Source organism: Squalius cephalus (assembly GCF_949319135.1).
Source record: "Squalius cephalus genome assembly, chromosome: 8".
Taxonomy (NCBI): domain Eukaryota; kingdom Metazoa; phylum Chordata; class Actinopteri; order Cypriniformes; family Leuciscidae; genus Squalius; species Squalius cephalus.
In genome coordinates, this window is record NC_137129.1 from 19,553,468 (window position 1) to 19,575,781 (window position 22,314).

At 39.0% G+C, this 22,314-nt stretch overlaps 1 protein-coding gene across 4 annotated transcripts in view; it reads left to right on the forward strand.

Moving 5' to 3' along the window:
• The window catches only part of ptprua (protein tyrosine phosphatase receptor type Ua), a 582,203-nt gene that overhangs the window by 279,681 nt on the left and 280,208 nt on the right, over positions 1-22,314 (forward strand). For all 4 annotated transcript variants that reach the window (XM_079878073.1, XM_079878074.1, XM_079878075.1 and 1 more), the window contains exons 7-8: positions 1,310-1,603; positions 20,968-21,291. In XM_079878073.1, coding sequence (XP_079734199.1) covers positions 1,310-1,603; positions 20,968-21,291 — 618 coding nt within the window. The remainder of the gene's footprint in view (positions 1-1,309; positions 1,604-20,967; positions 21,292-22,314) is intronic.

Genomic DNA, 22,314 nt, shown 5'->3' on the forward strand with positions numbered 1-22,314 from the left:
ATTAACATGTTGATTCTAATTTGCTTTATATGAAAGTCAAGGTTTCACAGTTTGTTACTGATAGTATCTCATACAGAGATGATGATTCATTTAAATTGAGAGATTAGAAAAACTAAGCAATCAGGATACAAGTTTAATTCATTTGAATGTGACAGTGACACTCTCAGATATCAGTTAAAAAACAAAAAACATTGAATTAGAAATATGCTTTTAATACATAAAACCTGCTTCTGTCTGACCTTCCACTGAGCTTTTCTATTTGCTATATATATATATATATATATAATACGTATTTATAGGTTAAGTATTAACCAGATCAAGACATATACATCATTATAATAACAGTTGTATATTATTTTTACAATTACGTACGTGATGCATTTGTATTTTTATTTTTGAAGCAAGGGTGAAGCAAGGGTGTAGAGTTACATACAAGCTATTTTATGGCTTGACTGCAGGGGGTCTTTAAAGCCAACAATGATGCATTTATTCAGGTTAGGTACTTTATTATCTCAGTATTTAAGACAAGGCTTATAACAACAATATAAAACAATTAACTTATTTGACATTGAAATAAATCTGTATTACTAATATTTTGTTGAAACTATAATATAACAACACGTCGCAGTTTAAAAAAAAAAAAAAAACATTTAAACAGGTTATTAATTAAAAAATTTGTCCGTAAACTATACTTTTATATATTTTTTTTATGTTCGCCTTTACACTTGATTTATTATTATTATTATTATTATTATTATTATTATTATTATTATTACAAACTCATCATTTTAATAGGATTCTGACTGCAAATAATCCACTTTAAGATTTAGATTTAGAAAATATCAAATTTATTTTATATCTTGCGATTCTTCTAAGTTCAACAAAACTTGCTCCATAGTCAAAAAATAGCTTTTATTAAAACTAAACTGCAACAAGTATGTTCAGAAACTTGGCTCATCTAGTCACAGTAATGTAACATAAGTTGGATAGATAATATAAATCCTAAACACTAGAAAGACATACGAGTTAAATGTGCTAAAGTCAAACCTTGTGTTGGTTCTTTCTGTGTGGAGAACCAGTAGCTCTGCAGATCCTTCTGAAGAAGATTAGAAACAAACACCTGAAGTTTGTTTTAAACAAGATCCATTATCATTTCAATCTGATTTAATTGTGGGTTATTTATTTATTTATTTATTTGTTCAGAATATATCACAATTTAAAACAGACTGAGGCTAAATAAAGGGTGATTCCTGTCCAAATGCATTCTGTTTCAAACCTTTTTTCTTTCTTCTCCTTTACTCTTTTGTAGTCCCGCCCACTCCGATAGCTCCACCCCAGCTGCTGCGCTCTGGCCCCACATATCTGATCATCCAACTCAACACTAACTCTATAGTGGGCGACGGGCCAGTGATCCGCAGAGAGATTGTGTACAGGGCCAGTCATTCGCCATGGTCTGAAACACACGGAGTCAATTCACTAACGTATAAAGTCTGGCACCTGGAACCTGATACAGAGTATCGCATCAGCGTTCTTCTCACCCGGCCTGGAGAGGGTGGAACCGGCCCGCCAGGACCCCCGCTGGTCAGCAGAACCAAGTGTGCAGGTAAATGGAGCCATTGAGAGTATGCTTGTTCAGGGTTTATATCTCAGACAGCTGATGGATTCATGTTTACTGCATTAAATCTATGAATGATGAATTTTTGTACACAAATATTCGTTGACATTTTATTTCGTTGTATATTTTAACACAACCGGTATTGACCAATCAGCATCTGGACCAGAACTATACATTCTATATTTTTATTACACAGCTCTGTGGAATGCTTGATTCTGATTGGTCAATAGCACCATCCAGTGGTATGTTTTTCCAAGATAACAACCGCTCAAAGCAGATAACGCGGGCTCATCCGGGTCACTGAAGTCAGCAGTGCTATACGCCTGCTAGGAACGTTTTTTCTTCGTGGAAGTTTTGCGTTTGGTGAGCTAATAAAATATTAAAACTCTCAATATTCAATATTTTGTGTACAGTTATTTAATTATGCCATCCAGTATCGTGGACTCGCTCTCTCTTGTTTCAACGCAAAACGCAGCTGCTGCCATTTTGTGACTATTGTTTTGTATACTGTTGGATTATGAGATACAAACAGGTACGATTTTAAAACAGTTTAATCTGAAATCAGTATATCTTATCCCCATAATTATTTATGTAGCGAAATGGTGTGATATTAATGACTGTATACCGTATAAATGTCCATCTAGTTTGAACTCTCCGTGGAAGCTTTGCGTTTAAAGACATAATACAATATTTCAGCTCAGATCAATATTACGTGTCTAATTATTTACTTATGTGGCAAATGTAGCCGTGTAATAAGTGGGATAAAGTACATCCAGCCGGTGGTTCTCTCAAAATAACCCCCTTCAGGCTGATCAAGACCCCTCCACTTCGTGTCGGGGTCCTCATCATCCTGTCGGGGGTTATTTTGACAGAACCACCGGCTGGATGTACATTATCCCTAACTGAATGCATCTACAGTACAGTTACTTGCACTGTGCAGTTGTTCCTTTATACAAAAATAAACATTATTATATAAAATGTCATCTTTCTTGTTAGCTACTCTTTTCTTCTCGCTTTAGTTAATTTTAAAATATTCAAATATATTTGAGACCACTCAAGGGCAGATTTTAAGCTGTTATAACTAGCTAGTTGTTCTCATAAGTAATGTTTACCCAACACTATCTCATGGCCAATGCATACGAATTTGTGCGAGTGAGTACGAGGTGGCTAATTCGTACGAATTTGTACGAAACCCCAGTGATGGGTAGGTTTAGGGGTGGGGTCAGGGGTACGTCATTCGTACGAATTCATACAAATTGGGCAACTTGTAAAATACTGTATGTACGGTTTTAACAAAAATCGTACAAATTCGTACGAGTGAGGTCGTATAAATTCCTACGAATTAGCTACCTCGTAAAAATATGTACGAATTGCCATGAGATCGGGTTGGTTTGCCACCTATTTAGACTACAATGATTTTTATGTCTCATGAGAAATAAAATTAGCTATATAAATTAATTTACATAGATTAATTAATTTTCCCCTTTGAGATTATGAAATGTCATAGTAACGCTACTTTTACATGTACTCCAGCAGATGTGCTCAACAATAACACAAATTTAGTAAAGCCACAAAAATTTAAAACTTTGATTTAATTTATTTCAAGTTGAAATAAGTTGATCCAAACAGAGTCAAGTATAGTATTGTAATGTATAATCACATATTGGTTTTATTCTCTGATCCTCTGAGTTTTTTTTTTTTTTTTTTTTTTGGTTTAGGTAAACTGGACCCAACTGTAGTATAAATGTACTTGTGTTACAACCTCGCTTTTGGACTTTGTAATGTATCACTGTCAAAGGTGCTCTGAGACTTTATTTATCTTGTTTGTCAGTAGCGGCAGAAGAACACAGTCCCTAAACTTCACACTGCATACAAGTTGCTAATGTGGCAGATATCTTTATTTTTGGTATAGGCCTACCCACTGTTGATGATTGTATGTTGCAGAGTCCGTTACTGCTGTGCTTGTTTTTGTACTGGCTTATTACTTGATTATTACACTAATTTGATATTTATAACTTTGAATATTTTCATTTCATTATACAGTAATATGGTATATTTTCCCTCCACTCAAGAAGTTTTCATGTATGTATGTTGCTAATATACACAAAAACTTATTATAACATATTGAGTAATGCTGAAAATATAATTATATTATGTTATATTATATTATCAGTAATTATTTTACTTATTTAAGATTTATTTAAATATATTAAATATTAGGCATTTTGAATAACTGAATGACAAATTTTGATTACACGTAAGTTTCAAATATTCTGGCTGACCCCCCAGCATGAGTTTTTCAAGGCGACCGTTATTTAGAGCCTGTCACTTTATTGTTTCCATGGTGACGCTTCATTGCTTGTCACGTGACACACCACAACAAAGCTGAATGAATGATGATCTATTGTATTAAAATTTTCCTTTTTTATTCAAAATATTCACAAATGTATTAGCTATAGCATGAAATATCTGATATTCCGATTGTCAAATATGTGCAAGTGGATATGTTTTGTTTTGTGTAACACCTTTATAATGATCGCGTTAGTTCAGCTGTATGCGCGATGGGCGCCTCCATCTTAGTTTGTGCCACAGTTCAGAGAATCGGATCTGTTGGATTTACAAAACGTCATTTCATCCACTTCTCCCGAAATACATGAAGTGGCTGGTGAACTGGGAGAAGAACAGAGTAAACTCACAATGTGTATCTGATATGAATAAAATGTGTCGTCTAATTATAATGGAAAGGATTATTTTTCCGTGTCCATAGATATCAGTGTGTATTATATAGACTTCAACGGAGAAAAGTTTAATTTAGAAAAGTAAATTAGAAGCGCTCACTTCCTGATGGCTGAGCGTACTGCGTACTCAAACTGAGCTTGACGACGTAGATGTGACGTGAGCAACCTGTCTGACAGTTGTAAGTCTTCTAGTAGCTGTGCCAAGAGAAATCTGAATCATTCCCTTTTGAATCTTGCAGAGACGGAGAGCGTGAGTAGGAGCTGCCCATGAGCTAGGAGCAGGAGCAACTTTATGACTCTCTTGGGCTTCTCCCTTGACTTTATCAGACTTTATGCCTCCACGTCCCCTCGATTGCCTGCGAGCTTCTCCTCCTGTCTATATGGTAATTTATCTACTGTGCGACAGAGAGTCGCGTGGCTATGACGCAATCGTTAGCCTATTTTTACAAAAACAGCTTCTACGGGGCCATAGTGTAAGATACAGTACAAGGTAATGGAGCCTTTTATACATTGTCGTGTTTCTTTAGAAATAAAAAATGGACAAATGGAGTCTTTAAACGCCTCAGATGTAAAGTTATTTGCTGTCAAAGTGACGCCAAAATGAATGGGAGTCAATGGAATGCTAACAGCAGGTGATGGCTTGTTAGCCAATGGATGCCCCCATAGAAGGTACGTTTTCCGGGTGCTGGATTACCCCCTTGACACTGACGAGCCGTGGGGCTGCCATCTTGGATCGGTCACCTGCTCCACTCAGTGTAATCTGTTTGGCAGGTGCAATGAGCTGTCAGCGGATTTAATTAATCATACCTCACTGAATACTGAACTGATTTTCACGCGTTTTTTTTTTTTTTGGCTGCAAAGGTCATACATGTAGCTATGATACAGGACACATGGTTCGGCGCATTTTAATATTCATAGTGGGCTTAACAGTAATAGAATATTCTGATACATGATATTAAGTGACCAGAAGTTCGAGATCAAAACTGGGAACATAATCCCCGAAAAGGGGGAAACGGGGACATTTCCAGTTTGACTATCAATCTGATTGAAAAACCTAATGTTGTGTCTTCAAAAACAAAACGGGGACATAGGTTTTTTTTTTTTCTGTAATTAGCCAGGGACAGGCAACCAAAAACGGGGACTGTCCCCTGAAACCGGGGACGTCTGGTCACCCTATGATATGTGAATGATGTAGGCTATGATAGGTATTTTGCAAATCACACACTATAAATATGATAGAGAAGCAGAAACAGATTGTGGCAGTAAAGTCAGATATTTTAATAAGTTGAAGAAACAAATATGATTATATTATATTAGTCTACTTGAAGCTTTTTTATATTTGTCTTTCTCTGTCACACACACACACACACACACACACACACACACTGTACTACCATGTTCTTCTGCATTTCGCCCTGCTTAAAATGTTGACAGCAAAGCACTGATCAAATACTTGCAGTGAATCCTTCTCTCCTCAAAGCCACTTCTCACATCTTTTTCCTTGGGAAACCTTCAAAATGAGAACGGAAGATTTGGGAGAGTCTACACAAAACATTTCACAAAGGATGTGAAGCTTATTTTCTTCCTTCACATTTCTTAGAACCTTTCTTCAACAAAACTCCCATTTTGATGCATATCTGTTGAAAATGAACCAATGTTGCTGAAATTGTGAATTGTTTGCAAACCATTCTACAGTCAGATGTTCTGTTGCCTTTATTTTAAGTGGGGTGGGTATGAGACATGAGAGGTATCTTACTTTTGTTAGAGTGAATTACATGTGAATAACACACAGTGTTGGGCAATCTACTAGGAAATTGTAGTGAGCTAAGCTATCATTTACTCAGCCATGAATAAAGCTTCACTACACAAAAGCTACCACCCAGTCAAATGTAGCAAGCTAAGTAAGACAAACACAGCAGTAGGCTAGTTCACTACATAGGAAGCTACTTTAAGTTGCGCTAATTTCACATGACAAGAAAAGTGTAGCTTGTGTGACCAAGCTACTTGATAAATAAAGGAGTTAAGCTACTGAAAAGTTACTTGATTCAGGAAATAGTGGAGCTACCACCAAAATACTAAGTTACTAGCTAAGCTACAAGTAGCGGCTGCCCAACACTGATAATACAGTCTGTGTCACTTGTGTAAAATTCGCTGGCCAATGTTATACCAGTAATATTTGTTTTATTTCTACAATAGTATTCTTGTGTCAGTTGTAATCTAAGTCAGTGTTATGGAATATGACTTATCAAGTCTCAGTTCATAGCCAGGTGAACACCGGCCGGTGCAGTAAACATAGCCTAGCTAGCTGGCTACGATTTCAGTACAGTAATATCAAAGATCCTAGCTCCTTCTCAACTCTCTGGTAATATTCTATTCACAAAATACAACCAATAGTACAGTAATGTTAAATCTTACTTGTGAAAAGTAATCCCCCGAGCCCTGTTTGCGATGGTCTGCTGATTTGAGCAGGACCTGTCCAAGATGTTTCAAGACAATTCTTGCACCCAGCAGCTAATGCGGCGTCTACTCTCTATTATGTCTGTGCTCAGCTCCAGCCAATGTGCGAAAGCACTTTTGAATTTAGCAGTTGATCACGTGATGCACTGACCGTTCCAATCACACCGGTGTAATCATACGCCCCAGGGACCAGTCTAGATGAAAAAGGTTAAATATTAAATATGAAATATGCTAAATAAAATAAAAAATAGACATCAGTCTAACATTGAGATTGTCACAGTTATCTGGACTTATTCATCTTCACTTTCATGAACTTTCAGTTTGTTTTCATTCATTTCATTCATCATGTGTTCCGTTGTTTGATTTTTCCGCCACTCATCGGTTGTCATGGACACTCATCAGATCATCACACCTATTCGTCATCTCCTCATTATCACTGTGTATTTAAGTTCCTCACCTTCACTCTGTGTTGATCGGTTGTTTTTGTGTGTCTGTTACACACGCTGTTACTTCCTCTTCGTCATTGTGGATTACCTGAGTTTGTTTTCATTAAAGAACAATTTTGTTTATAGAAACCTTGTTTAACTCACCTCTGTGATTTTTCCCTAAACCTAACTATCTGGGGCGTCTCCAAATCGACACCCAAGTGATCTTATTACCTGATGAGTCTCCAAATCGACACCAACACCTTTATCTGGGGCGTCTCCAAATCAACACCCAATTCCTTAAACTGGGGCATCTACTAATCGACACCCAATACCTTTATACTCTAGCTCTTGCATCTTCAGTCGACAACTGGCCGAGTCTTAGGCTGCGTTCGAAACCGCATACTCAAAGAGTAGGTACTTAATTTCAATAAGTACTTACTTAACGAGCGCTAAAAGAGTAGGTACTTTATAGGCAGATCTCGTTGAGTATGAATGAGAACCGGACATCTGCCATGTTGACGTTATCATGTGACCTATGATGCGTTATCACATGCGCAACAACTAAAAGATTTGAACGACACGTTTAATTAATATGTCTGTAAATATCATGATATTGATTAAACTTGCTCATTTTGTGGTCTTTTTGAAGAAACTGCTGCCCATTTATTTTGTGAATATATTTAGGGTTGATTTAAGTTCTTATATTTAACCCTACTAATGTGACCCACCGTTTTATCCTTAACGATATTTATTTTTATTACGAAATCCCAAAATTGTCATCTCTTGAATATGTTGTTAATTTCTTTATTTTATATCCAAACATTTTCATCCATAAGCAAAAGTGGCTTACTGCTTTTTGTTTTCCTCTTTTTCTTGTTAAATTTAACTCTCGTTTCATCCCTCAGGCCTATAAATAACAGAAAATGCATTTTTTAAATGTATTATATAATTAATTATTTAAGAAAATATATATTAAGATATTCAACCTTATAGGTTTTTTTCCTGTGTATAAAATATCATATTATGTTTGCAAACCCATGATTGATATATATACATATATATATATATATATATACATACATACATACATATACCTCATAACATCAGTAACTCGACAGCCCTACCTAGAATGGTTTTCCTCAGCGTTTGTAATGTCTGCACAAAGGACAAGCTGTGCTAAGATTCACCTTTGGAGAAAACTGTTGATTTTATACTCGAAAAATTTAAGTATCATTATTAAAAATTAATATTACCCCAGACTGAATTGCATTGCTATCCCACCCCAAAACATACAATAATAACAACGATAAATGCTGACCAATTAATTATATTACTTTTTACTGAAAATTATATAATTCAATAAAACAAACAAAATGTAATGTATGTCATTTGAAATAGCTATGCATGAATACACTCTAGATGTGTATATAGTGAACATATCTACATTTTCATTCAAACAATAAATAAAGCATTAATTAATTGTATTTTATTTACTGACAACAATGAGAAATATTATAAAATTTGTAAAAGAATGAATCAAAGTCACCATCACACAATAAACAAATGCATATACAAGTCAACACATGAAACAAAGCTTTATTCAAACTACAATCATGTATGTAGGCTACAGGCGCTGAACCCCACATCCTTCTGCCATCTCAACACAGCGGTTTCCATTCTGCGGCTTTATTCTGATGAATCAGCTGACCGCCAGAGGTGAGCCGTTCCTTCGTGCCTGAGGCTGTTACGTGATGTGTTATGCTTCACAATCTGAGGCAATAAGGGCAGGTGGAGTGATGGAGGGTCTCGTAAGGGCTGGTGGAGTGATGGAGGGCAGGAGGAGTGATGGAGGGTCTCATCCATGGCACCATCTCCAGGATTCAGGATTCTTCATCCTCAGTGCTCACACCAGCCTGCTGACATTTCAGATCCTACAAAAATGCACAAACATAACACAAAAGCAGTCATTTTAACAGCACAATGTCATTTGATTTCAGTATTATTTAGAAGACAAAAATGCTTTTTTCCACAAATGCTGCCATCATCTTCCCTTGCAGGTCCTGCTCCACCACAAAAGCTGTGCAGCAAATGCATAGAAATCAAGAATCAGAAAAGTGCTGTAATAGCTCTGTTTGAAATTGCAATAATTAAAATAAACTACATTAATATTTAAATAGTTGTTGTTATTCATTTCTGTAATGTCACAAAGCCTTTGATGGCAGCATTCAGCTTCATGAGCCACTCTCCACCGGATAAACACACATCTGTTCATCTGTCCCTGTAACATCCAGGCAAGATTCACGTTACCTCTGTGATTTATGAACTCAGCACTACATTTACATGTTGAGGTTGTTTTAACTTTTTATCCTACATAAATGTTCCTTAATTTATCAGCAGTACTAATGGACAAATAAAATAGATAACTTATGTTTAGTTACTTTATAGATTTGTTCTACATAATAGCACACATACATCACTCAGATGTCTATTTCATATCTATTAGACGTAGCAATCTGCAATTCTTATAGAAGATTTTCTTGCCAGATATTAAATAGACATTTAGTAATTGTATTTAAGATGTATACGGTTTAAAATGTATGCAAATCCACTTTGGAGATGTATGTGTCCTTACTGGAGCTTCTCTGTTAGCTATACATAATAAAATGTATAATTTACAGCAAAATCACAAATATATAGCGTCTTTACACCTTCAACAATTCAACAGTTTACTGTACAGTAGTTCAACACATGCGATCATTTGATTTGTAATACTCACATTTGAAAACAGTCTCGTCCATCATCCTTTCCGTCATGTTCGAGTATGACCTATCCTTCTTCTTCTTTTTTATGCTGTATCCTCTCACGTGGCCTCCTGGGATAGAAGAGTATCCATCGGTTGAGCACTCAAAAATCTGGCCGAAAGCAGTGAGCCATCCGGGAACTTCTCGTCTACTCTTTTATGAATACTGATGTTTCGAACGTACTGCTTCTTTCACGTACTGTTTTCGCCTACTATATAGTAGGAAAGTAGGCATATTCGAACGCACTTAAGTCCGAATCTCGCAATAATTAGTGCGTCACCCAGGTAATTCTCGCCTACTCTTTTGGATTCGTACATACTTTTTCACTCACCTACTCTTTTTCCATACTAAATAGTAGGGAAGTATGTGGTTTCGAACGCAGCCACACTCTAACTAACTTGCTTCCCTAAACTAGCTTCCTTTCTAAACTAGCTTCCTGCACAGGAATAAATCGACAAACAGACCTGCAAATGTCCTTTAAATGCTTTAATTAAGGCCAGGAGATCTTCCCAAGCAGTTCTCAGGGAATCTCTCCCAAAAAGCAAGGCCGAAGGATCTCAGACAAATTCCATTGAGAATCCCACCGTAAAACACGGATACAACAGTTTTTATAGAATCGAGAAAACAAATAAGACTAACATGTCACCTTCAATATGATTGGTTCAATTGGTTCAAAAGCCCCAACCATTTTCCTCTGTCACTGGCACATTCAAACTCTGTTTTTATGATTACTTATCACAAGGTTTGAGAACTAATAATCTGTCTAGTTTCACTTCCCCTATTTGTTATTTATACACAGACACATACACACTCAAAGTCACAAGTTTTCCACAAAGACTTTGGAAACATTTAAAAGCATATTAATGTCATTCCTGCAAGAAAAAATAAATGTTAGTTGATTAATTGAAGTTGATCAATTAAAATTCAACTGGTGACAGAGATATTAAAAATCAACTAGTAACTTAATATTACATAAAATACACTACAAGCCAGCACACACTATTCATTCTATTCTTCTTCTTTTTTTCTCTCACTGTTTTCACTTTTTTTCACTTCATCATTCATTCTGTCTCTTTTGGCAGGGGGGCTTTTCCCTTGTACTTTTCTGTAACTGTATCTCTCTCGGCCCTTTGAGTGAAACAGATTCAATTTATATCAAGGTCAAACTTCAGTTCTCAGAGGATGTGACTTTGTTTGGTGTATGTGTGTGTGTCATATCCAGCTGTTAGGCCATTCCTCATAAGGCCTGTGGGAGTTTTAGTAGATGTGTCTCATTAATTAGTGTAATCAGGTTGATTTGTCTTGAGGACTCTGAGGGAGGGCAGAGGTGGGGGTCTGTATGGTGGTCTGCGGGCATTCACAGCAGGGTTGACTGGGCATTGACTGTCTCAGCTCTGAGTGTAAACACAAAAAATGTCTCACGAAAACATCAGGGTCTAATTTCACCCCCTAAAAAACAAAAGAAATAAACAATGTATAAAATAAAATTTAGCATGAGGACAAGGAAGCCTAATTTGTAAGAGTTTTTGGATTCAACATTATATTCAAAACAATTCCCCCTAAATTAGCATAGGTTTGAAAGATAAAAATCTTCATAAACACTGATTGATCGGTCGGTCGGTTGGTTGCCTTTATATAATGCATTATAAACGATTGTATATTATCATTAGGCCTATTCCTTGTAATGTACCTTAAACTGCATTATATGATCTCGTGAATAATTAACAGTTATAATACATTATGATACTTATTAAGTATAATGAATTAAAACACATGACCTACCAGCAATTTGTAAGAATGTAACAAGTAATCTTCAAATATTTTAATGAATTTTAACACTGGTTACATTTATTTAAAAAGATAATGCATTATAAAGTAGGCTACATTATACATATTTTATAATGCATTATACATAAATACTTCAGTAAAGTGTTACCAGATTATCTCAAAGGTTTTCTTTAAGGAAAATATAATTTCAGAATTTATTTCTTTTCTTTTTCTTTTCTTTTTTCTTGACAGGACTTTCTTTTCATATTTAGGAGGTGATTTTAGTTTTAAAGTATAATTAGTGTGTTAATTATTCATTGCTCATTTGTTGCAGAGCTACTTATGCTGCAATGCCATGTGCTGTGTCGTACACACACACACACACACACACACACACACACACAGGACTCACTGGGCTCGTCTCCTGTCTGTCTCTCTATGGGGTAGAAATACATGTCAGACTTAGTGAGAGGGAATTAAAGTGACATGAAATAGAGACAAGGACCCCTGCCTTCACATATGACATATGTAATTAGCTCATAGCAGCTCTAATTGGCTCTGCACTGAGAGAGAGAGAGAGAGAGAGAGAGAGAGAGAGCTAGCTGAGCTATTTGAAATAATAATTTATGTGTAATGATAAATGTTTGAATTCCCTATTAAACATACTTTATTGCTCTCTCTGACCGCTTTTTAACTTTAAGTTTCATACTTGTTAGTAAGAAGGGTCAACTGTTCTTTCTCTCTGGTTCCATCCATCTGTCAGTTCATGAATTGCTCTGCTCAATTATTTTATGATTGTATAAAGACCCATGCAATCTAATTCAGAGATTTTTTTTTATCATACAAGTATATGCTATACTTAAAGCTGCAAATTTGTTCTAAACCTTTGTCAACTTAATTGAGATAACAGACGTTACTTTTATTATTTACATCTATGGTCTCCATGAAATGGAAATTCACTATATGTGACCCTGGATCACAAAATCAGTCATAAAAAGCACAGGTATATTTGTGGCAATAGCCAACAATACATTGTATGGTGTCAAAATGATCGATTTTTATTTTATGCCAAAAATCATTAGGCTATTAAGTAAAGATCATGTTCCATGAAGATATTTTGTAAATTTCCTACCGTAAATATATAAAACATTTATTTCTGTGAGTGAATGCAGCACAATCACGAACATACATGGACAACTTTAAAGGCGATTTTCTCAATGTTTCGATTTTTTGGCATCCTCAGATTCCAGATGTTCAAATAGTTGTTTCTCTGCCAAATATTGTCGTATCCTAACAAACCATAGCCTACATCAATGGAAAGCTTATTTATTCAGCTTTCATAATGATGTATAAATCTCAATTTCAAAATTGTGACCCATGTGACTGGTTTTGTGGTCCATGGTCACATATTTATGAACTAATTGCAAATTACAGATCTTTTTGGCCACGTAGACACTGCAGCTAAATCTGGTTGTCAATTCACCCTTTAGAGCTTTAAACTCTAAAAAGTCCAGTAACTTACAGGACTGACAATCGCATTGGTCCACAACCAAATGACTCCCAAAAAAGCTTAAGAACAAGGTATTTGGGTTATTGACGGATAAGGATTTAAAATGAAAAAAAAAAAAAAAAAAGAAAACTGGTGAAAAATTACAATTTTAGGACTTTATATACTTATTAGAGTGTTGTGTATGTAATGCAATAACATGTACACATTTCAAGAATGTAATTAACCTATTTTTTTTTTTTTTTGGTGAATCAGACCTTTTTCCCCATGAAAATGTCATTCCTGGGTAACGTAATACATTTTTTAAATTAATTACATTTCTTTCATTGTTGGCATATACAAATATACTGATGTCCATAATTGGAGCTCAACAAACAATTAGTGCTCGGAAAACGTCTCGGGTTACGTATGTAACCCTCGTTCCCTGAGTAGGGAACGAGACGCTGCATCGATACTGGATACTTTGGGGAATGCCTTCGGCATGAAGCGTCTGAAGTCAACTATGGAACTATTCCAATCTTGATTGGTGCAACGTCACCCGTGACGTCGCATGTGACGGTGATCCGGAAGCTACAAAAGGGTCACAGGAACCAGGAAATGTTAGCTTCTAATTGGTCAAAGCAAGTCGTTCTCAGGGGCGCGAAAAGTGTGGCCGAGGGATGCAGCGTCTCGTTCCCTACTCAGGGAACGAGGGTTACATACGTAACCCGAGACGTTCCCTTTCGTAAAGGGAACTCCCGCTGCATCGATACTCGATACTTTGGGGAACGAATACCCACGCCGCCACACTGAGAGAAAAAACGCCCTGGTATAAAGCATCTGGTACACTCACGGACGATAGAATGAGTAGAGGGCAGATCCAAACTAGCTTGTCATAAGATTTGGTGCAAGAAGGGGAGGTCTGGAGCCGGAGGCTCGACTGACCTCATGGCTGGGAGCCCCAGACAGTAGAAAATATTAGATGAGAGGTGAAGGCAGAAGCGCACCTTGTACTTCAAATATGAGTGGTTTTAGATAACCAACTGTACTCTTAATAAAGGGAATAGCTCCTAACCCTTGATGCATAACTAGATGGACTGACTCCTCTCAGCCTGAGTCCTAATGTAGGAACCTCAAAGGCTACGACCTTGACCATCCGACACATGCGATGGAGGATGGAATACCTGAAGAATCTTAACATTGCCTACAAGTACCTCAGTACCGGGCAAAAATAACGTTGAGTGGCTCCCACGCTAACAAGTAAGAGGGGGCAGCACCACCACTCTTCCAGGGAGTAAGACGAGCAGGAAGCAGACTCAATAGATTCTCCTATATATACTTATATATCTCAAATATATATTTGTATACCTCACCCACAGGACATGATGGGTGCCAGGGATAACCCATCAGCCTGATGCCAATAGGCTGGATGACAGGATTCATCCTCCAATCTACAGGAACATGGAGTTTCAGTGGGAACGTCCTTTCGAGAACACCCTTAGAGGCTTGCGGAGGGCACTGAGGCCGCCACAGAGGCCCTAAGCATGAACAGGAGATCCCGTTAGAGAGCGGGATGGAACACCAGTACTGAAGCCAGTGGGCAGTAATAAACTGGGTTCAATGCCCTCCCTAACTTAATTGTTTAGTTCCTAGTAGAGTGGGGTTCTAGTATGGATGTCCTGACCACCTCGGTGGAAAGGGCAACCTAATTATGGGTGGGACCCCCTCAGGGGCCAGACCCATAGTCTCCATAACTCTGGTCGGGGATGAAATAATATACCATCAGCCTGAGACAGAAGATCTCTCCTAATAGGAATTTTCCATGGAGGACTCTCCAAGAGACTAATAAGGTCCGAAAACCAAATTTGGGCCGGCCAGTACGGAGCTACAAGGAGTAGTCTCACTCCGTACCTCCTGACCCTTTCTAGAACCCCAGGGAGCAGAGCGATCGGGGGAAAAGCATACAGATGTGACCTCAGCCACATCTGTACCGTGGCATCCAAGCCAAAAGGAGCTGGATGTGAGAGAGAGTACCAGAGCGGGCAATGAGAGTTCTCATGAGAAGCGAACAGGTCAACCTCCGCCCGGCCAAACTCTCTCCATATAAGCTCAACCACTTCAGGGTGGAGCCACCATTCCCCGGGCCTCGGCCCCTGCCTCGACAGGATGTCTGCTCCCATATTTTCAACCCCAGGAATATAAATAGATCTGACAGAGAGAAATTTGTCCTGGGACCAAAGAAGAATTTGATGCGCCAGTCTACAAAGAGGGCGAGATCTCAAACCTCCTTGGCGGTTGATATAAGAGACCACCGACATATTGTCTGTCCTAACAAGAACATGATGGCCTCTGAGGTCTACAAGGAAGTGCCTCAGGGCAAAAAATACAGCCAACATCTCCAAGCGATTAATATACAATGTGAGATGATGGTCTTTCCAAGTACCTCGGGTGTAACGGCCCTCCATAACCGCACCCCAGCCCGTGAGGGACGCATCCGTGGTCAGAGTTTTTCTCTCACATGGTGCTCCCAAAACCGGGCCCTGAGACAGGAACCATGGTTTCTTCCATACGACAAGAGAACGAAGGCATCTGCGCGTAACTCTGATCGTACGAAAAGGGTTTCCCAGAGGAGAAAATCCCTTGTTCCTGAGCCACCACTGCAAGGCCCTCATATGGAGCAGACCAAAGGGTACTACCGTGGAAGCTGCAGCCATAAGACCCAAAATTCTTTGAAAGTGTTTGACAGTGATAGCCTGGCCTAACCTAATACTCTTCATTGTGTTTAAGATAGTATTTATACAAGCAGGAGACAATTGTGCCCGCATTGTGACTAAGTCCCACTCTACTCCCAGGGACGTAGTCCTCTGAAGAGGAGTTAAGGAACTTTTCTTGACATTGAGTCTCAACCCCACGCACCTCAGATGGTGCAAAACAACATCTCGATGTTGAATTGCTAGTTCTTTTTGACTAAGCCAAAATGAGCCAGTCATCTATAAGATACGGACCCCCTGAAGTCTCAATGGAGCAAGGGCCGTGTCCATACATTTAGTGAAGGTGCGAGGGGATAAGGCTAGGCCGACTGGAAGAGTCCAGAACTGATGCGCTTTTCCCCCCAAAAGCGGATCTCGGAAACTTCCTGTGATGGGGTTAGAAGGGAAAGAGGAGTTAAGGAGCTTGTGGATCTATCAAGACAGACCAGTCCTCGGAGCTGGTCTGACTGACAGTCGGTAACTTGAATCTGAACCCCCTCGGAGGTTGATCCAGTACCCTGAGATCCAAAATAAGGCCTAACTCCCCCCCTCATAGGAACTATGAAGTGCCAGCTGTAGAACCCGGGCTCCCGTAACCAAGGAAGAGCCCACTTTGAGGTTTCCTGTGTTAAGAGGGACTAGACTTCCTGTTCCAAAAACGACCCTGCTCGGGGCTGGCCGACATGTGAACCACCCTTAGTAGATAATATTTGTATATTAGCTCCACCATAAGCAGGACCCCCTAGGCTATATTTTGAAGACCCCTCGGGGTGTCTAAATATGCCATTATGGGGACCAGTCCCTCGAGACTGGCCTCGGCTATAAATTTCCAAATGGCTTTGGTGACCTGAAGCAGCTAACTGGCAGGAACTAACCGAAATATGCTCTCTACAGACCTCCTGAGAGGCGGCGAACTCGACAGTGCCGCAACGTCTTCGGGCAGATACTGCGATTTGTGTTCGCTGGAAGCCGATGTGTCCCGAAGCGCCATCGGCGGCGGGAAGCAAACATCGATTTCCTAAGGGCTGCATAAGGGGGCGAGACTCCTGTACTCGCTCTCCTGGGGGAACGCCCATAAGGGTCTGCGTGTTACGACAAGACCTCTTAGTTGAAGCCTTCTTAGCCCGAGAGACAATCCTCAGACCTGTCTTCGGTATGGAGAGCTTCGTGCGAGAATGTTTCTTCTGGCCCCAAGCCTTATACGGGGGGGGGGGGCACGAGAGGAAACCTTCTCAAAATATGAAGAGCTGGCGGCTGTCCCATGAGGCTGCCCCCTGGCAGCAACCCCATGAGACCTGGACTGACAACTGGGGATAGCTGATTGTCGCTCTGCCTCCTGAAGCCTCTCGACAACGGTTCTTGCCGCGTCGCCAAAGAGGCCAGAAGGTGAAAGGGGAGCATCGAGAAGGAAAGCCCTGTCTTTCTTCCCGATCCACAAGCGAATAAGCCATAAATGTCTCTCTGAGACGACTAGTGCTGCCATAGAACGGCCAATAGCACGGGCCGTCTCTTTAATAATACAGAGAGATAAGTCAGATACTCTACGATATTCAGTAATATAGAGTGAGACCTCCCAGTTATCATCCACCTGCTTGAGGAGGTCAGCCAGGTATGCCTGTAATAACCCCATCGTGTGTGGGCATGCACCAGCTCGACCACTGCCATATATGCTTACCCTAACAAATTCGATGTACGAGATTTGGAGGGAAGTGTCTGAGCTATCAGGGGTGACGCAATGTCGGGGAGAAAATATTTCACAAAATATTCCTCAACCCGAGCCATCACCTAATAACCAGTTTCATTAGATTCCCTAATGGATGAGTAAATATATACATGGGGGAAAATAATTGAGATGAAAATGGATTTTTCCACGATCTTGATACCTCAGTATGGAGATCAGTGAAAAAGGGAAGGCTCTGACACGAAGATTGTGACTGGGTCTGCAGGAAGCGCTCATTCATTTTATTTTTCTTAGTCGCTTCCTGCTTATTATATGGCCATTTAACATTTAATTTAACCACTGCCCTGATTACAACCTCCAGCAACTCCTCACTAACGGGAATATGGGGTGGCGAATCCCCCTATCCACGTGATTCAGTGTTAATAGATAATATCTAACTCCTCGGAGCCAGATAAATCAAACGCTGTGTCTTTAACACGGTCGGAAGAAGCCGCAGCGCGGGCTTCCGAACCGTGCGCGAGACCAGTGGAGCTGGTTAATAAACACTGAGAAAGGGTCACAACCGTCTCAGTATCATATGCCAGCCCCACGTGTGAATCACATGCATACAAGCGGCGCGCTGCCTCAACAGACGCGGGACCTGATGCACTGGAAACGCGAGCCTGATCTAATTGATCGAACAAGCTCAAACGGGAGCGGAGCTTTTTCATTGAAAACAGTTTGCACAGACAGCGCCCTCGAGCACCGCCCGTGCATGCTCCACTCCCAGACAAACTACACAAAGCAAGTGTGTGTCATCCTCGCTTAAATAACGTGGGCAAAGGGACGCACACTGCCTGAATAGCTTCTCTTTTTTCGCCATAAATAATACTCTTTTCACGGGACAAACAACACCAAATAGAACAGACAAGATGACATAGAGCGCTTGCTGAAGACCAGAAGCTAACATTTCCTGGTTCCTGTGACCCTTTTGTAGCTTCCGGATCACCGTCACATGCGACGTCACGGGTGACGTTGCACCAATCAAGATTGGAATAGTTCCATAGTTGACTTCAGACGCTTCATGCCGAAGGCATTCCCCAAAGTATCGAGTATCGATGCAGCGGGAGTTCCCTTTACGAAAGGGAACTACATTTTAATCACAATTAATATAATCAATTTGGGATTTCATGTAGGCCTAGACATGGGCTCATTTTTTGGCGGCTGATAACTCAAAATTCAGAACCAAAAAAAAAAAAAAGCTGGAAAATGTTTAAAGATGTTTTCCAATAAAGTAAATACGACTTGTTTTTATCATTAACTCAACAAAAAACAGAATTGTGTAATCTAACGCACAAATATGGGTTAAATTAATTGCCTGTGTTATTATTAGCTGGAATGACATACTGTTAGGCGGAAGGACATTCTGCAATATTTTTAAGGATTACCATGAAAACCATCCTCAGTATCATATTTTCTTTCCAACGCTCAAACTTGAAACAAAGTAAGAGATACTGACAAGTTTTTAATGATTTAAAAATCTGTCAAATTTACAGCAAATCTGTAAAATTATAATGCTTCATAAACAATGGCCAAGGGTATAGTCCAACACATTATACATCTAAAATATTTAGGATTATTGCAAATGAGTGTGAACCTATTTCGATTAATATTTCAAGTTTGCTTGTTACTGACATATTATCATTCCACTGAGTCATCACTATAATACCTTGCTCTCTTTTTTCGACGATTCTCAGCCCTAGCTTCTTCATCTGCATTTATTCTGGCTCTGAACCGTCTCTGCCTCTCTTTATTAGACAGAGACATCTGGAAGGACAGAATTGACTTTAAAACACCAGAAGCTACACTAAAGCTTTAATAAAATGTTGATATATTAATAAATATGATTACAGTATTCATGATTTGACCATTAACATTACAAAATTCAATTCAATGATAATGACCCATGTGACTCATTGAATCATATGAAATCAAGATGAATGACAGCAAAAATATGGCAAAAAAAAAAAAAAGACAATTATGTAAATAATATTAATGTTAATAATATAACTATACTAACATGCCTAAAAGTTTACAAATGTTAATTAAAAACTAGATTGTTATGCATATGTCATTTTGGATAACGGATGACATTTCCTGGCTAACAGAGGTGTTTTTTTTATTTTTATTTTTTTTATCCAATAATGACATGTTGTTATCCAGGAATGACAAAACAAATATTTTTTCTTTATAATCAGGCACTAACTTAACCACCTATGGAAAACTACAACTTAGCTATCATCACTTAAGGTAATCTTTTAGATCAAATAGATCGTTTTTTAATATAAAAACATTATAAATGTGTGTTATCCAAAAGGACACATGATATTGCTACAAAGTGCACCAGTGACCGAAAAGGTAAAAATATCAACATTTTAAGATACGCTTACTGACCTTTGCACATGTTCTGGTGCTCCTTCAGGGTCTTCTTTTTGATACAATATTATGTCACATGACATACCAAAATGCATTATAGTTCAAAATGGCCATTGATGTCTGTTATCCAGGAATGACATTAGAGAAATCACAATTTGGTATTAGTGTTAGCTTAGTATTATCACTTATAGGTATCTTTGAAAATATCAACACAATTATGCCCAAGTAGATTTTAAATACTTTTATTTATATTTTTTACATTTTTGTATTCAGATTTTAAGCCGGGACAGTTACCCGGAATGACATTTCGGGACTTTTGAGCTCAATAGCTCCTTAAAAATTAATTATTTACAATGAATTCTCACATGCGTAATTAAAGAGGGGGAAGTTGAGTCGCTTAATGAAGTGCATTTAAAAATGTATACAGTTTTTATATTATGAATATGCTTTGGACACCAGAATTGACACGCCATGTCATTGACCCATTTTCAGAACTGTACAGAACTGTTTCTAATGTTCTTCTTGGAGAAGGCAATCTCATAATGCACTGTGGCAAGCACAGTGAAAATAAATAAATAATCCAATATGTTGGACAAGGCAGGAAAAACTATGATTATATTGAAAACACATTTTTCATTCAATACTGAAAGGTATTTAAAACCTTTCTGTTTGGTGTAGTTAATAAAGATAATATGTTATGTTTGTTTTATAGCTTTAGAGTAAGTGTGTCATTAGCTTAGCAACATGTAACAACAAACTCAAATTCAAGTGAAAATGTGAAATGTACATACTTGTGTACATAATTCAGTTCCTCTTTTGTCTCATCCAGAGCCCATGCGTCCCCTCAAAGGTTTGACGGCTTCAGAGATTCAGTCCCGTCAGCTGCTCCTGCAGTGGGAGCCGGTGGGATACAACCTGACGCGGTGTCATACGTACTCCCTGTCGCTGTGCTACCGCTACTCCACTGCTACTGGGGGCGGAGCTGGCGGGAATAACGCCACGGTGAGGGAGTGTCTGTCGGTGGAGGGGAACACCTCCCGCTTCACACTGCGGGATTTACCACCGTTCCATGCCGTTCATGTGAGGCTGGCTCTGGCCAATCCAGAGGGCAAGAAAGAGAGCCGAGAAGTGACCTTTCAGACGGAGGAAGACAGTGAGTAATGAATTTTTTTTTTCTTTTTTTTTTTTCCTGTAACCATGAAATCGTACTCCGTTACTAACGTAACCTCGGTTCTCTCTAGAAGAGGGAACGAGTACTGAGGGAATGAGAGAGGCCCCCGTGACGTCAGATCCAATGGGGGCACTTTGCGCCCACTGCGTCACGTCCCGCCGAAACTCACGTGGCCTGGGCCTATAAATATAGCTCGATAGGCTGATTTCACTGGTTTTTCATCGCCGAAGCGAACCAGAGCGTGTTGCAGGCACGGCAAAGATACGCAGTACTCGTTCCCTCTTCTAGAGAGAACCGAGGTTACGTTAGTAACCGAGTACGTTCTCTTACGAGAGGTTCTCTCGTACTGCGTAATATCTTACGCTATGGGGAACACAATGTAAAACGCTGTGCATGCTGAGATCCAATACCAAAGTCCCAAGGGCAAGTGCCCGGGGCTCATATAGTACATGGTCATCAGGGACTCGCAGAGAATCCAGGAAGAGGGGCTAGAATAGCATCATTCCTGTAATAAAAAGCATCCTATAAGGAGCAATTATATTGATAGTGTTCCACACAGCCAGGGCGAAAAAACTCGGCCTGGACTGATGAATATTAACCCTCTGGGGTCTAAGGTGTTTTTGGGGTCCTTGAGATGTTCTGACATGCCCTGACATTTGTGCTTTTTTCAGTTGCTTATAAACATATTAATGGCAAAAAAAAATGTACACACTATTTAGCACAAACAGGGCTACCAGAATATGTGAGCAACAAGAATGTGCATGTCTGCATTTTTGAGAGAATAATGTTTATGCATGGTTATTGAAAAAACTAAAAACTAAAGTTTCTGAAATAAGACCACAAAACACATACTAAATATGTGCCAATAAGACTTTTGTCTAATGGATGTCATCACCTAGTGTTTTTTCTTCAAAATGATGTGAAAATCACCCTGCCTTATCATTCACATAACACAATACATTGATTTGAATTTTGCAAAGCACTTTCTGTTTGGAAAGGCAATAT